We start from the raw sequence: 14,862 nt of genomic DNA, 5'->3' as shown, positions 1-14,862 counted from the left end.
TCAAATTCTAAACCTACCACCCTAGAAAACAAAAATGGGAAGAAACTGAGGGTAATGCTGCTCAATGCCAGAAGTCTAAATCTCAAAATGCACGCACTCGAGGCCCTTCTCAGTATGGAGAACATCGATGTCTGTGCTGTAACTGAAACCTGGTTCAAGGCTCCAGAGAGCACCTCGGCACTATTAGGTTTTACCTCATATCATGCGTTCCGGCCTTAAAACCCGGACCACACCACAAAAGGAGGGGGTGTATCCATATTCATAAAGGATACCCACACCTCCAGGTTGGTGGCAACGCACGAAGCTTCGGAAACCATCCAGGTGCAACTAACCATAGGCAAAACTGCTCTACAAATTGTAGCATGCTACAGGCCACCCTCTCAAATTCAGGAACCCCACACAGCCTTCCTGAAGACACTGGAGGGTATAAATGTATCTCCAAACACCATCATATTGGGTGACTTCAACTACCCGAATATAGACTGGGAACATTACTCAAGCCCTAACTTTCTAGCCCAATGGTTCCTGGAGTTCATAAATTCAAATGCCATGGAACAGCTAGTCACTGTTCCCACGAGAGGAGAAAATATACTAGATCTCATTATCACAAACATGGGGACAAAATGCTCCACACCGAAGTATATCCCTCATTGGTGAGATCTGATCATAAACTAATCTCACTGGTAATCCACATCCCGCCCCCACCCCAAACAAAAAGACCACAGTGAAGAACTTCTCTAAAGCAAACTTCACACTACTCAAGACTGGTGTGGTATCCTTCAAGGCCCCTGAGCCAGTGGAAACCACAACCCAAGCTGCGGAAGCCCTTACAAATGCCTTCTATGAACACCTCCAGGACTGCATGGATCAGGCAATCCCAAATAAAACCAAGACTCTTTCCACAAAGGGCAAACGTCCAGTCTGGTGGACCCCAGCCATTAACAAACTTTACAATAAGAGGAGAAAGCTATTACATGATAGAACAAAATCCATGAAAGGGAAGTCACCCCTGATCATTATTAGTTAAAAAATACGAGCACTCATAAAATCAACTAAGGCCAATTTTGAGAGAAAAATTGCCATGGATTCAAAGGACAATCATAAGGCCTTTTTCAGCTATGTTAGGAACCTGGGTGGAAACTCCCAGATATGCTCAGAATTAGTCCAAAATGATACAAAAATCACTGAACCCACAGACATTGCCAACATACTGGCAGACAGGTTCAGTGCAAACTTCACCCCCCTCCCCTAAAGGAGAGATAACTATCCCAGCAGAGTGTAGCCTCCCAGACATCTCAAATGCGCAGGTGTAAGCTGCTCTCTCTAAAGCTAAAAACACAGCATCAGTGGGACCAGATGGTGTCCCCGGCTGTGTGCTACACGAGCTAAATGAGGAATTAAACCCGCACATAAGGCAGCTGTTTAATCTCAGCCTTACCACAGGATACGTGCCCAAGGAGTGGCATACGGCAACTGTGGTCCCACTCCACAAAGGTGGTGCCTCTACGGACCCTGGTAATTACCACCCCATAAGCTTAACAAGTCTAATCTGCAAAGCTATGGAGAGGATCATAATGGAGCTCATAAACAAAGATATAGGGGACTTGCAGACATTGGACCCGACCCAGTTTGGCTTTGTCAAGGGCAGATCATGCCTTTTGAACTTGGTTGACTTCTTCGAAACAGTCACCAAGGCCATTGATGAGGGAAAGGCAGTCCATACAGCCTACCTTGACCTTGCAAAGGCCTTCGACACAATACCCCACTTGGGTATTGTAGAAAAACTTACCAGCTTAAATGTAAACCCATATGTCACAAGATGGGTTGCAAACTGGCTTAAGGACAGTACCCACAGGGTTAGAGTTGCTGGCGCTATGTCAGACTCCAAGCCAGTCGCAAGCGGTGTCCCACAGGGCTCGGTCCTTGGCCCCCTATTGTTCAGCATCTACTTCTCAGAAGTACAGGCCAACATGGGAGGACTTTGGCTGACAAAGTTTGCAGACGACTGCAAACTGGGCGCCATAGTGGAAAGTGCATCGGACACGGATATCCTTCAGAAGGGACTCACGGAAACAGATAGCTGGTGCCAGAGCCATGGCCTGAAGTTAAACGCCAAAAAATGTATAGTCATACCCTTCGGGAAAAACAAGGTAACCCCAAGCTACCATATAGGTGGCAATCCACTAAGCACAGAAGAGGTTATCAGGGACCTGGGGACCCAGGTTGACAGTGGCCTTTCTTTTGACACTCACGTTGCTAAAGTGGTTAGAAAGACCTTCTACATTGCCCACCTGATCATGAAGGGATTCACATCCAGATCTAGTGAGGTCATTGTTCCCTTGTACTCTTCACTTATCAGACCAATGATCGAGTACAATGCCCCATTCGGGATGTATCGCACCCGACATCTGCAGCAATTGGAGAGACCCCAAAAGTTCCTCACCAAAAGGATAAAGGGACTCCAAAATCTGTCATATGCTGCCAGATTGAAGAAATTCCAGCTCTATTCAGTTGCATACCGTCTGCTCAGAGGTGACATGTGCCTGACATACAAGGCCATGTCCAACCCGGAATTAATGGACATGCTCCACCTCAAAAATCCAAATCCACCAAAACCACTAGAGCAAGCGACTTAAACCTTAGCACGGATATAAATAGGATGTGCTGGAGGGATAGATTTATCACTCAGAGACTCCCTATGCTGTGGAATAAAATCCCGGTCCATGTGAGGCAGAGCACCTCGCTGGCTCTGTTCAAGAGAAATCTTGACCTGTGGATGGGAGATCATAGGTTTATCCCGGGAATCATCTCTGTGTCACTGCTGGACAGAGGCACAACAAACTAATGGGCACAGTATTTTTTCATATAAGGGGTGGCGTAAGCCACAAAAATTTGGGCTAGGCTTATAAATGCCTTAGGGCAGATAGCCTAGTATAAACCTATGAACCTATGAACCTATAAGTATCTGCAATAAGCATGTTTGTTCCAAAACCCTTTAAAAAGATACAATTTTGCATTGGTTTTGTATGCTTCTGGAATATGCATGTTTTCTTTTTGGTCATGGCTGAAAAGGGTCTATGGACCAGCCCACCCACCTGGGTACTAAATAGTAAATAAATAATACATGAAAAAGGAATGAGTTGTCTTAGACCTGCTGTCATCCTTTGCAGAGGGTGAGTGAAACTTTAGTGCAGGCATGGTAACTTTGCACAAGTCTGATGTTCTTGAATTCAGAGATTAGGCTGATGTAGAAAACTGCAGTATATGTGTGTGGGGGGCATAATCTCAGCATATAACATACATTAAAATAAAAATATGAAATTATTTGAGCTGTGAGAAAGGTACCTATTATTAACTGTTATGATACATGAGGTAAGTTAGGCTCTTTCAAAAATCAGCCATTTAATGACATGACCTGACACCAGATGTTGTATGGCAGGTTTTGCTGAAATAACAAGAACTCTTAATAATCTGCCATCCTCACATGCCCCATGCATTATATTTCTTTCTTTTTCTATCTTTTTCTGTTTTTTGTGTGCTGTCAAGACCCATTGCTAATCTATGAAAAAATCATCACAACTCATGGGAAATATCCCCTTTTGATGCTTAATTTATTTTAGTAAAAAAAAAACAATTTAAAGCTTTTGCTTTTCTGCCTGTCTAAAAGTACTGCTCTTGAAAATTGTGCTACAGACTGCATGTTGAGAGAGATTAAAGAAATTATAAGGCTAGAACAGTGAGGAGAGGCAGGGATTATTACAGGAAAACAGAAACAGCAGGAAAAATGGAAGCATAAAATAAATTTAACAGTAAAAATGTCATACCTATACTGCAGATCACTTTACTGTGGAGTAAACCATATCCACTGTATTAAGATCAACTACTGTCAGATTTCTCTGTTCTCTAATATGCACTAAAACATAAAGTGACAGATAAATGTGAGGCAAACATTAAAGCAAATCTGATGTAATAAGACTATCATGAGTCAACAGCTTAAGCAACTTTAATAACATAATTTCTCCCTGTTTCTTGGCTCCTACAGTCTCTCTGTATTCTCTTTGTTAAAAATGTGAGTGGGCAGCATATGAAAGACTGGACAGTAAACTTCACTTATGGCTGAAGCAGTGAGTAAGTGAGTGAGTGGAGAAGGACTACATGTAATTAACACAAGTAGAGTCTTTTAATTAATATAGTCACTGTTTTCTACAAGATGAAGAAAGAGACTAGCAATCTGTTTAAGAGTTTTATTTTAAGAAAACAGTGAGAGCCAAAAGAAAAATTTGATTCTGTCGCAAGACATACTAAAAAAAAAAAAAACATTTATTCAGCAGACTGTCATTGTAGGCGAGTGGAAGTAGAGATGGGAGGAGAATGAAAAACAAAGTGATGCTATACTGTGAGGGCAAAGAGAAGTGTTTGAAGAAGTATTTGGCAGGAAAAAAAAAACACTAAGGTATGGTTGCTCCCACCATGACTTTTTGAAGTAGAATACAATACAAAATACTTACTACATTTAGTGATGCAGTGGTATTGGTTCTGCATAGAAGATTAAAATCTGAATCAAAACATACTTTTTTTTGCTTATAGCAGTCCTTTAACTATATCCACCTGATGGAAAAATGTAGCACATAAGCAAAGATAAGTTTCAGTGCTCCTCTGAAAAACAAGTTCCACTGGAAAAGTGCTATCATAGTTCATAAACTACACCATTAAATGGGCATATTCAAATTACTGGTTTATCCATACTTCCTGCACTGGCTGTAATGCTCCATCTGGTTTGGAGACATCTACATTCTACTAGACGTAAAGCTAGTGATGACGCAGTCTGCAGCAAAACTGCTTTCTATGCCATTTGCATTTAGCTTTATTTGGTTAAAAGATGCTGAAGGCACTTTTTAATTCCTAATCCTAGGAATAAATATAAAAACGTGTTACATTTAGGGCATCCATTATCTAATAAATATGACATTATTCATAAAACTTAATTAGTGTAGAAGAGCTACTACTAATTTGAGAAGAGGTAGCTGAAGCCATGTCTCCCTATCTATATATAGCAACTCAAGACATCATGCTATAGTTAATTTTCATTTGAACAAAAGTAAATATCAAGAGAAACTTATTTCACATAAGTACAGTATAACATTTGGCACTTTAGCAAGTCAGAGATATTCAGTCACAGAGCAATATAATTGATTAATTATATATCCACAAATAATACTTGGCAGTTATCAACCATGGTAGTATTGTCACTGCGGACAGCTTCATAATTTCCTATGGACAGTGCAGGCTCAGAGCAATAAACATTTCTGCTTGTCTCCCTCTGGTCATTCTGGTCTGCATTGATATTCACGCCCTCAGACATAGTGAGGAATCCCACGTTCATGTACGCTACCTCATCTTTAGTATAGACAGAAGGCAGGGAGGGATACATTTCTAGAAGACTTGACTTTAGTTCAGAAAAGTTAGGGCGTTCATTTGGGTCTGCCAGCCAACAGCTGCTCATTACGGAATACCTGAAAAAGGAGAACAGACAGAACAAATTTTAGGGAATAATGGTGGAGGAGATAATAAAGACAACTGAAGAAATCACATGGAGTATAATTTCAGCTGGTTATCTTCGGTATGAGTAAATTATAAAATCTATTACTGTCATCTTTGGCTTTTCAACGGTGGCAGACTTCAGTCATATTTTATTACTGAACAGTAAAACAAAATTCTAACCCCTAAAAATCAACCTAATATAATCAACCTATATAAGTTATTTGCAATCACTTCTGTACATACAAGAGGGAGGCCCGTAATATTATCAAACAATCTGTTATTTAAAAAATCAGTCAATCAGTTCATCAAAATTTTATGTGAAATCAAAAAAAATAGAACAACCATAAGTGAATACTGAAAAAGAAAATATACAGGATAACTCAGCAGAAACTGGTACTTGAACTAAATGAAAAGCCAGCTGAAAAAAATGAGTTATCTGTCAAATATACACATTTTGGCAATCATTCACTCAGCAAGACAGAGCATTATTTACAATAATTTACAATTTAATTTATTTTTTTTTATCTTTTATTGACCATGTAATTTTTGGGAACATTTCCTCAGTATTTAAAAAAGCAATCACACAGAATTAAGACCATGGACACACAAAATGACCCCATACCAAATTAAACCACATTCTTTGAATCTCTGTAAGACTCTCACAGAATGATTTAGTTGTGTAAGACAATGTATAGAATGAGTCTTTCAATGAGTCTTTCAAGTAACCAGTACCCTGACTGTGTTGCATATTCTAGGTCAGAAGATCTGCCTTGAGGGGGTGTGTCATCTGACTGGTGACCAGTACCATGACTGTGTTGCATATTCTAGGTCAGAAGATCTGCCTTGAGGAGGTGTGTCATCTGACTGGTGACCAGTACCATGACTGTGTTGCATATTCTAGGTCAGAAGATCTGCCTTGGGGGTGTGTATCATCTGACAGGTAATCAGTAACCTGAGTGTGTAGAATACTACTGCTCAAAAGACTTGACTTTAAGGAGGTGTGCTTAAAGACTGATGGCTATTACCCACTCTGATGGATAATGTACGTCATAAAATCTCTTAAAGGGGTGTGCAATTTGTCTTGCAGGCCCTACACACTGCATGGTGCAGGTATGATGAGTTCTGTCCTTGCCCTTCACATAAGAAATGTGTTACAGCCATCTGCATAAGATGCAGCTCAGGAAATATCCACAAATGGCCACAGGCAGGGAATATTAATTGCAATCCAACAATACAGCAACCAAGGCAGACACTTATCTTTTATCAGATACGATGTTTACTTGGCTGACGTCTGGCAGACTGAAACCATAGATACAATTGCTACTGAAACTTGTTGTACTTCAAGATTTACTAATGTTTCGGCACTCTGTTGTTCTTGAACTACATGCAGTAGTGATAGAAAAAAAAAACAAAAGGTCATAAAGTACATTTATATAAAATCTTACCATAACAGTAGATGTCCTTTTCTTCACTGTTGCAGTATTCCTTACATCTGGGATTACCTGCCAGGGTAGCCTGACGTCTGGCCAGTATACAAAAGCCTTAGGTTGCTTTAAGGTAAGACGGATGTCACACGTATGCTCCTTGCATAGCATAGGGCATAAAGGTAATGTCCAGCTGTACCATCCTCAGAACTGATAGCCCCAGTAGGAATGCCAGTCAAAGGAAAACAAAGAGATACCAGTGCATCAAGAAGAGAAATGGACCAGGGGGATGAGGGAGGGAGTGAATACTGCAACAGTGAAGGAAAGGACATCTATTGTTATGGTAAGGTTTTACACAATTGTACTACATCCTTCCATTCACCTGTTGCAGTATTCCTTATATATGGGAGAGTGCCAAAACTCAAGAAGAAATTTGGGAGGAGGAAGGACCAGCAGAGCCTTCTAGGAAGCCATGAAGGATGGGCCCTTGCAAGGAAGCTGAAGCAGCAGGCTCAAAACAGGCTTGATTAACTTCTCAAAAAAAATTAAGATCCCAGGGAGGAGGAACAGGCTTCTTGGAAGGCCTAAAATGAAGGACACCTTTAAGGAATTATTTAGCTTCAAATCTAGAAGCTAAAGGAGAAGATAAAGGCAGACAAGCAGAGATAGCTGATAAGCGGGTCTTAACAGAAGAATAGGCCATACCAGCATTGAGCAATTCACACAAACCAAAGGAACATCCACAGTAAATTGATCCAGGTTATGAGAGAGACACCAAACAGAAAACCTCTTAGATTTGGATAAACAACCAAACCAAAAACCACCTCCATAGGAAGCCTTAATAGGCAAAAATAGTAAAATGAAAAAAAAGGCTTCCACCACAATGAAAAGTTCACTGAGAAATTCTGTTAAAATGTAGGCTTTAATAAAACGAAGAAATAAAAAGCACAAATTGAGCTAAAAGGGAGTCACCGATAAGATTGTTCACCGTCCTGTTGAATTTGGAACAAGACTTTTGGAATGAGGGGAAGGGGAGAGAATGCATAAAGAAACATCCACTTCCAAGAAAAATAGAGGACATCCACATTCCATACCAGAAGACCTGGGACTCTGGCACAAAATAGAGGAAGTTGTCTACTTAGAGGGGAGGCAAATAGATCTACATGAGGAGTATCCCACTGGTGGACAATGTCCAAAAACACATCCCTGTGAGGCTTCCATTTGTGGGATAGAGTTAAAGACCTGCTCAGAGTGTCTGCAACAATGTTTTGACCTGAGGGAATGTAAACTGCCTGAAGAGTCATTTGATAATGGACAACAAGATCCCATGCCAGGAGGGCCATCCGGCAAAGAAGGTAAGATCTTGTTCCCTCCTGTTTGTTTATATACCACAAAACTGTGGTATCATATGTAAATACCTTGAGAGGTTCTGGGGAGAAAAGAGGATGAAATGTCTATGAGCCAGCACAAGAACTTTCATCTCCTTGACATTGTTTTGCTCTTTCTGTTGAAGAGGAGACCAGGCGCCCTGCACCTTTAGGGACCCAAAAGCTGCTCCTCATCCCACATCTGAAGCATCTGTGAACAGTTCCTAAGAGGGAAGGGGGGGGTGAAAAGGAATCTCTTGGTTTAAGAACAACTGCTGGATCCACTAGTGAAGTTCCTTCTTCAGACAAGGTAGAAGAGGAACTGCAAAGTCTAGTGGATGTGCATGTTGAAGCCAAACTGACTTCAGGAACCACTGAAACTTTCTCATGTGGAGTTTGGCCAAAGGGAGAATAGGGATGGTGGATGCTGTGATGATGTGAGGTATTGCCAGTTATGCCAGGACTACTCCTATGGCAGTGGACGTGTAACATATGCCAACGTAGCTAGCTGGAGTTTTGTAAAGAATTATATGTCATTTGTTTATCAAACTGATTTGTACAAATGCTTGAGTTGAAAATGTATTTCTAAAGCTGCTTGTGTTAAAAATATGCCAACAGTGGGTCCTGCTGGGCAGAAAAGAAATACACCTGTATGTCAGACTGTACTGTAACTGTTGAAATGAAAATATTGTTACAGAGGATACTGGAAGAGAAGAGAAGAGGTTAATCTCAGTCCACCTATCTTAGAAAAATAGTCTGAAATTAAATTACTTGGTTTAGGCCATAAAGATCGTATCTTACAGTTCTGATTGCAGCCAGAGATGATATGTCTGTGAAAACCATGACTAGGAATCCTACTGTATTATCCTCAGGGGTGAATGAATTGCTACCTTGGAAGGATGGAAGTTTTGGAATGATTTTATAGCTTCCAGATGCTATAACACTTCTCAGCAAAGCTCTATCTGTGTGTATGGTAACACATATGTGCTAGATTCTCGTTCAGTTTCTAGTAAAAGGGGTAGTGTGGGAACTACAGTCAGATGACCAGATGTATGTGATGTAATTATGTAATCCAGCACTGAAATGATGTTTAATAGTACATGAGACAGAAATGTCAGGGCAGTCTGTTTTTGAAACCTGACAAAAAAGTAAAACCTCTCACCGACTTCATCTTTATTTAGTAAGTAAACAGGGAATAGTAATTCTTTAGATTAGTCAGGAATATATAGTGAGATAAGTTAAGTACTGTTTTTCTGTATCTGTATGAATCTATCCATTTGTGTTATTTTTAATATTTCCTATGATTGAAACTCTTATGTTTATTGTAAATAGATATTTAGTATTTTCACATTCTATTATTATTATTTATTAAATATATTTAAACTTTTCATTGTGGCTGGTCTTTTAGAGAATATCTTAACCTTTGAGAGTACTTATATTTATTTGGTGACACTGTGGCTGCTCCTGAAAACCGTTGCTGCATTGGTCAACCACTACCATTTGTATTCGTATTAATTTTACTCAGTATAAATGGCTACCCTGGTAACAGTATTAGAGAAGTGGGCTTTGGAGTGTTCTGGTGGCAGTGCCTACTTTATAGCCTGGGCAAAGGTGGCATAGCTGATAAAGCTGTGCCAGCCCTTCCCATGTATATGTGTCTGTGTGTGTCTGTGTAAAAATCAAATTTGAAAGAGTATGTGTGTCAGCTACTTGGAGCAGGGACACACAGCACTGGTTTCACAGAGAGGATGGTGGAGTACTTGGCTTGGAACACTTAGCTGAGGACTCAAACCTACAGCTGTGTCAGTGGGGAGTCTTATTTGGGGCCTGGAGAGAGAGGGAGAAAAACCCAGCCCAAAGACTGAGTGTATTTCCTGTGTGCTCTTAAGGGGAATATGCAGAGAGCTGCATCTGGAAATACTGTATGTAATCTATTTTTGTTCCAAGTGAACATCCCTCATTGGTGTCTATGGTAAGGATTAAGGCTCCTTGATTACTGGCCCAGAGCAGGGACATCACAGATGCCATGAAACCCAAAACTCTCAGTAACTCCCTGCTGTAATGCAGGCCAGAGGAAGAAGAGTTTGAAAGAAGGAAATGAGAGTTAAGGCCTTGGGAGGAGGCAGGGATGTCAGCATAGGCACCATCTGAATCATGCAAGACAGAAAAACATGGTCCTGATAAGGAGTCAGAGAAGACTTTTTGAAGTTTGTTGTGAACCTCTGGCTCTAAAGAAGAAAAATGGCAAAATGATGATTTTGCTGCAGGATCTCTGAAGAGGATGCCTGAATCAGCAGGTCGTCCATGTAAGGAAATACTTGGATCTCCTGAAGTCAGGAAGCAACAGAGAAATGCAAAAACTTCCTGGAAAATGGATGAATTGGAATACGATGATAAGCATCCTTGAGATCCAGAGACACCATATAAACCTGAGGAAGCAAAAGAGGGAACAGAGTCTGAAGGTGCAACATTTGAAAAGTGGGCACCTTCAGAAAAATGTTTATATGAGAGAGTTGTAGAAAAGGTCTCCAAGTACCCTCTTTTCTGGGTACGAGAAACACCTTGGAGTAAACCCTCCTGCCCCTTTGGGACACAGGCACCTCTTGAATGGTACCATTAGTCAAAATGACTTGAAGCACCTTTGGGAAAATGGGAGTTGTTCCTGAGGAGGCTGAGGAATGCCCATAAAAGGAGGACTGGATTTCCACACCATGAAATACCCCTAGCGAAAAATGGACAGAACCCATTAATCCTGAGTAATCTGAAGCCAGACAGGAAGAGAGAGAAAGGCAAAAGAAAAGAGGAACATGGCTGGGAAGAGACAGATAGTCAGACAGCACCTGGTTTATCTGGAAAGAAAGATTTCTGAGTCCCTGAAGTCTGAGTAGCCTTACCAAGAGAAGCCTGCTTGCCATTCTTTTTGCTGTTAGAAGGAAGGTGAGACTGCCTACAGACAAAGGCAGGCTTACTGGGTTAGTTTCTCTGAAATTTAGGTACAGAAGAGACAAACATGTTTGATTTCTGGTAAAGTATTCCCCTTATCCTGAAGGAACTTAAACAAATCAGCAGCAGCTTCCCCAAACAAGATGGGCATCCACCAACTTAACCTTGATATCATCAGGCAATGGTTGAAGCCAAAGCCAAGAAGACCTCCTCGTCAATGAACCAAAAGCAACAGCCATAGAAGAAGCATTTGCTACATCATAACTGCACTTGATGGAATGATGAACAACCTGTGAGGAAGCCCCTAACAGGGAAAGAACAGAAGTTTTACCCCCAGAGTTTGGGAGATCAGAAATAACCAGACAAGCTTGAAAAAGGAGAGCCAACGCATACCTGGACATATTAATCTGATAACTAATAGCCCTAAAAGCCAATTTAGCCAAGGTGTAAACCTTCTTACCTAGCCTTTCCATGGTTCTACTGTCTTTATCAGAAGGCAGTAACTTGATCGAAGGAAGCAACTGAGAGGGCTTGTGAGAGGCTACAGACACCACTGAGGGGTCAGTAGCAGGACACTTGTACAAACAGTAACAGACCTCCGGCACCCTATAAAACATATCAGGTTCCTTGGGAGCAGGGGGCAGAGAATCAGGGGCTGTAGAGTCAGTGGAAAATGGATCCAATAAAGCAGGTAAAACAGAAGAAATAGCAGAAGGTTTCGGAGATTCCATCTGCAACAAGTCATTGTACCTGTTATGGATTTCAGAGACCTGATCACAATCACATTTAAAAAAAAACTCCATCATCTTGACGATTGTGTCCCCAAAAGAAATTTCTTCAAAGGAAGTATCAGGACTGGTCAATTCCTCTTCTTCAGACCCATAGTCCAAAGGAGAAGGCATTTGAGAGAGTAAGCAAGGGATTCCTCATCAGAATCCAACTCCTCCTCAGAAGAATCCTGTTCTCTGGGTCTTTTAAGTGGAGTAGAAGACAAAGGAAGAGCTGGAACAGAGACCTCCTGAGGAGGCATTAAACAAACCCTGAGTGAAGGCATGCCATTCACTCTGTGGATCCCTAGGGGCAGGAGAAACATGTTTAAGTTTCTTCTTTTTCTTTAATGGGACGTCTGCCGTGTAAAGCTTGGAAGGCTCTGACCAAGAACAGCATTCAATAAAAGTAGTAGGGACTTCCTCTGTGAATAAAATATGATGAACACCCCTAGGCCCCTTGAAAATAATCAATCGTGGTTCTCCCTGAAATCTGAAATGGATGTCTGCAAGGCCTCACGAGATGTACTGAAAGCAAGATCCCAGCTGGCCTCCAACCCAGTAGTGGCAGAAGAATCCAACAACAAAGCTGGGTGAACATCGGGGTTATCAGTTAACTCAGGTGAAACATCTGGCAAAGACTGGACAGTGGAACATTCCAGTCTTGTTTTCTTAACCTTCTTTTTCCCTGACAGCTGACCCTCAAGGCAGGAAATTCCTTCCATTGTATCCTTAACAAGAAGCTTAAGTCACTGATTCTCCAGATATAATGATAAGGAAGAAAGCCTACTATACAGAGTTTTCACTACAAAACAGACAGATAGAACAGGACGTATGGTTATGAAGGCACCTAGGCAAAATAAACACTGTCTGTGGTGGTCTTTGTGGGGACTCTGTCTCCCACACTGGCATTTACTCTTCTTGGATGACATGAAACCCCAGAAGCAACCAAAAGACAAGAAAAAAGGAAATCCCAATGGGGCACATCTGCAACAGCTTAGAAACCAGCAATGCGACGTAGGCGTTCAGACCGACAATGGCAAAATGGCATTTGGACTGGCAGCAAAGATGTTCTGAGGATGGTACTTCTGGATGTCACCTTTATGCCCTATGCTACATGAGGAGCATACTTGTGATGTACAGCGTACCTTAAAGCAATTTAAGGCTTTTGCATACTGGCCAGACATCGTGCGACCCTGGTAGGGAATCCCAGATGCAAGGAATACTGTAACACATGAAGGGAAGGACATCTGTTTTTCTGTCATCATATGTTTCAACTTCTTATCACATGAAATCTGGACAAAGCCTAAAATAATGGGGGGACAATGACCCAAAAAATAGGGATGAACTTTAAATATCACTTTTGTAAACTTAGAAGGTTGTCAGAATAACAGAATTTGTGTTTGCATGAGTTTTCTGAAGGATATGAAGTCTAAAACTCAAATGTATGCCATTATTTAGTTACTTCAATCTTTAGTGATTTGTCAGAAAAGCACAACTTTTTTGAGGAAGGGGCCACAAGTATGAGGCAAAAATCTTGTCATTCTGCAAAAATCTGGACAGTTGAGATGTATGTTGGGCATGCCACATGCTATCATTGTTGACAACCTTGATCTGTACAGCCATGACTGTCAAAATACAGGTACATAGTCAGGCTTGCACATTTGTCCAACTGATCATTCTGCACCCAAGCTATTAAAGAAGGAAATATGAGCGTCAGCCATACTATAGAAACAAATCAATTCTCCCTCACCTTATCAATCAGCAGTAAAGGAAAGTTTTATAGTAACATCAAGGTAAGGAGGCTGAGAGAAACAAATGTTATTGTAATCGAAGTCAGTTTGTTACTTCTAATGTAGTTCATCTGACTGTTCTGTTAAATAATACAATTTTGTTCATCTTTTTGCATCTTTCCTAGCTTCATTGTTGCATTCTGGAGAAAGTCTAATCCCCACCAGTACAGAAGCCTTCAAAATCCTGTTGTAAAACTGTACATCTATTCCAATGTAACCTACCATTGCTCTAATTTATCAAGGTATGGAGAACAAATTAGCTTAAACTCAAAGCTGATCTAGATCTACCTGAGGTTCTTTCAAGGCTTCTTACTCGTAGTTAACTCTCTCTAGAATCAGGAATCCTAACACAAGTTTATCAGTGGACAAACTACAACACTTTCACTTATGACTGAGCTAGAGGTTCAGCTTGTACAAGCTGAACTAGAAATAACAAAATAATTCCTGCCATTCTCAACCACAGCCAAACTCAAATTGAAAATCATGCCACATGCCCTTTGCCCTTTGGCCATACCTTTCTTTCCTAGTACATTTTTTTTCTTTTGCAGTTCATCATACTCTTAATATAATTGCATTACTTTTTTCAGTTTTGTGTAGGGGAAATTTGGAAAGATAAATATAAAATGGTAAGAAAATAACAAATAGATTGTATTTATTTGTTCCTCCAAATGAGGATGAACTTACTAAAACCAGGTGCACACTGATAAACCAAACTGGCCTCTGACAAAAGTATTAATAACTTACATCCATTTGGTGACATCAAAGTCAGTTTATTAATTATGGGTAAGGAGGTGTTGTCCCCTGTATGACAGCGAGGGCTGTTCTGTCTACATATAAAACACTTTTAGTTGGAAGCCTGTATAGTCTACCTCTGTCAGTCTTCACTGAGTGGGCTTCACTGAATTCATCTTCACTTAGATTAATCATATTCCAATCAAATGTATATCCATTTAATAAAATATTTAATGCATTACACATGTTTATTATTAGGCAATACATATTGGCATCCTGCAGCATACTGATATAA

The 14,862-nt window shown here is 40.6% G+C and overlaps 1 protein-coding gene and 1 long non-coding RNA gene across 2 annotated transcripts in view; one reads left to right on the top strand and one right to left on the bottom strand.

Annotated features, from left to right (window-relative positions):
* The window catches only part of LOC122805548, a 344,744-nt gene that overhangs the window by 142,066 nt on the left and 187,816 nt on the right, over nt 1–14,862 (top strand). The window lies entirely within an intron of this gene.
* Nucleotides 2,929–14,862, bottom strand: part of LOC122805547 (tyrosine-protein kinase Mer-like) — a 643,235-nt gene continuing 631,301 nt past the window's right edge. The window contains exon 13 of the mRNA XM_044075763.1: nt 2,929–5,513. Within this exon, the coding sequence (XP_043931698.1) occupies nt 5,198–5,513 (316 nt within the window). The 3' untranslated portion in view covers nt 2,929–5,197. The remainder of the gene's footprint in view (nt 5,514–14,862) is intronic.

This window comes from Protopterus annectens, chromosome 6.part1, assembly GCF_019279795.1.
Source record: "Protopterus annectens isolate FY-2018-M chromosome 6.part1, PAN1.0, whole genome shotgun sequence".
In the NCBI taxonomy this organism is placed as follows: Eukaryota; Metazoa; Chordata; order Ceratodontiformes; family Protopteridae; genus Protopterus; species Protopterus annectens.
This window is presented reverse-complemented; position numbering and strand designations above follow the sequence as displayed.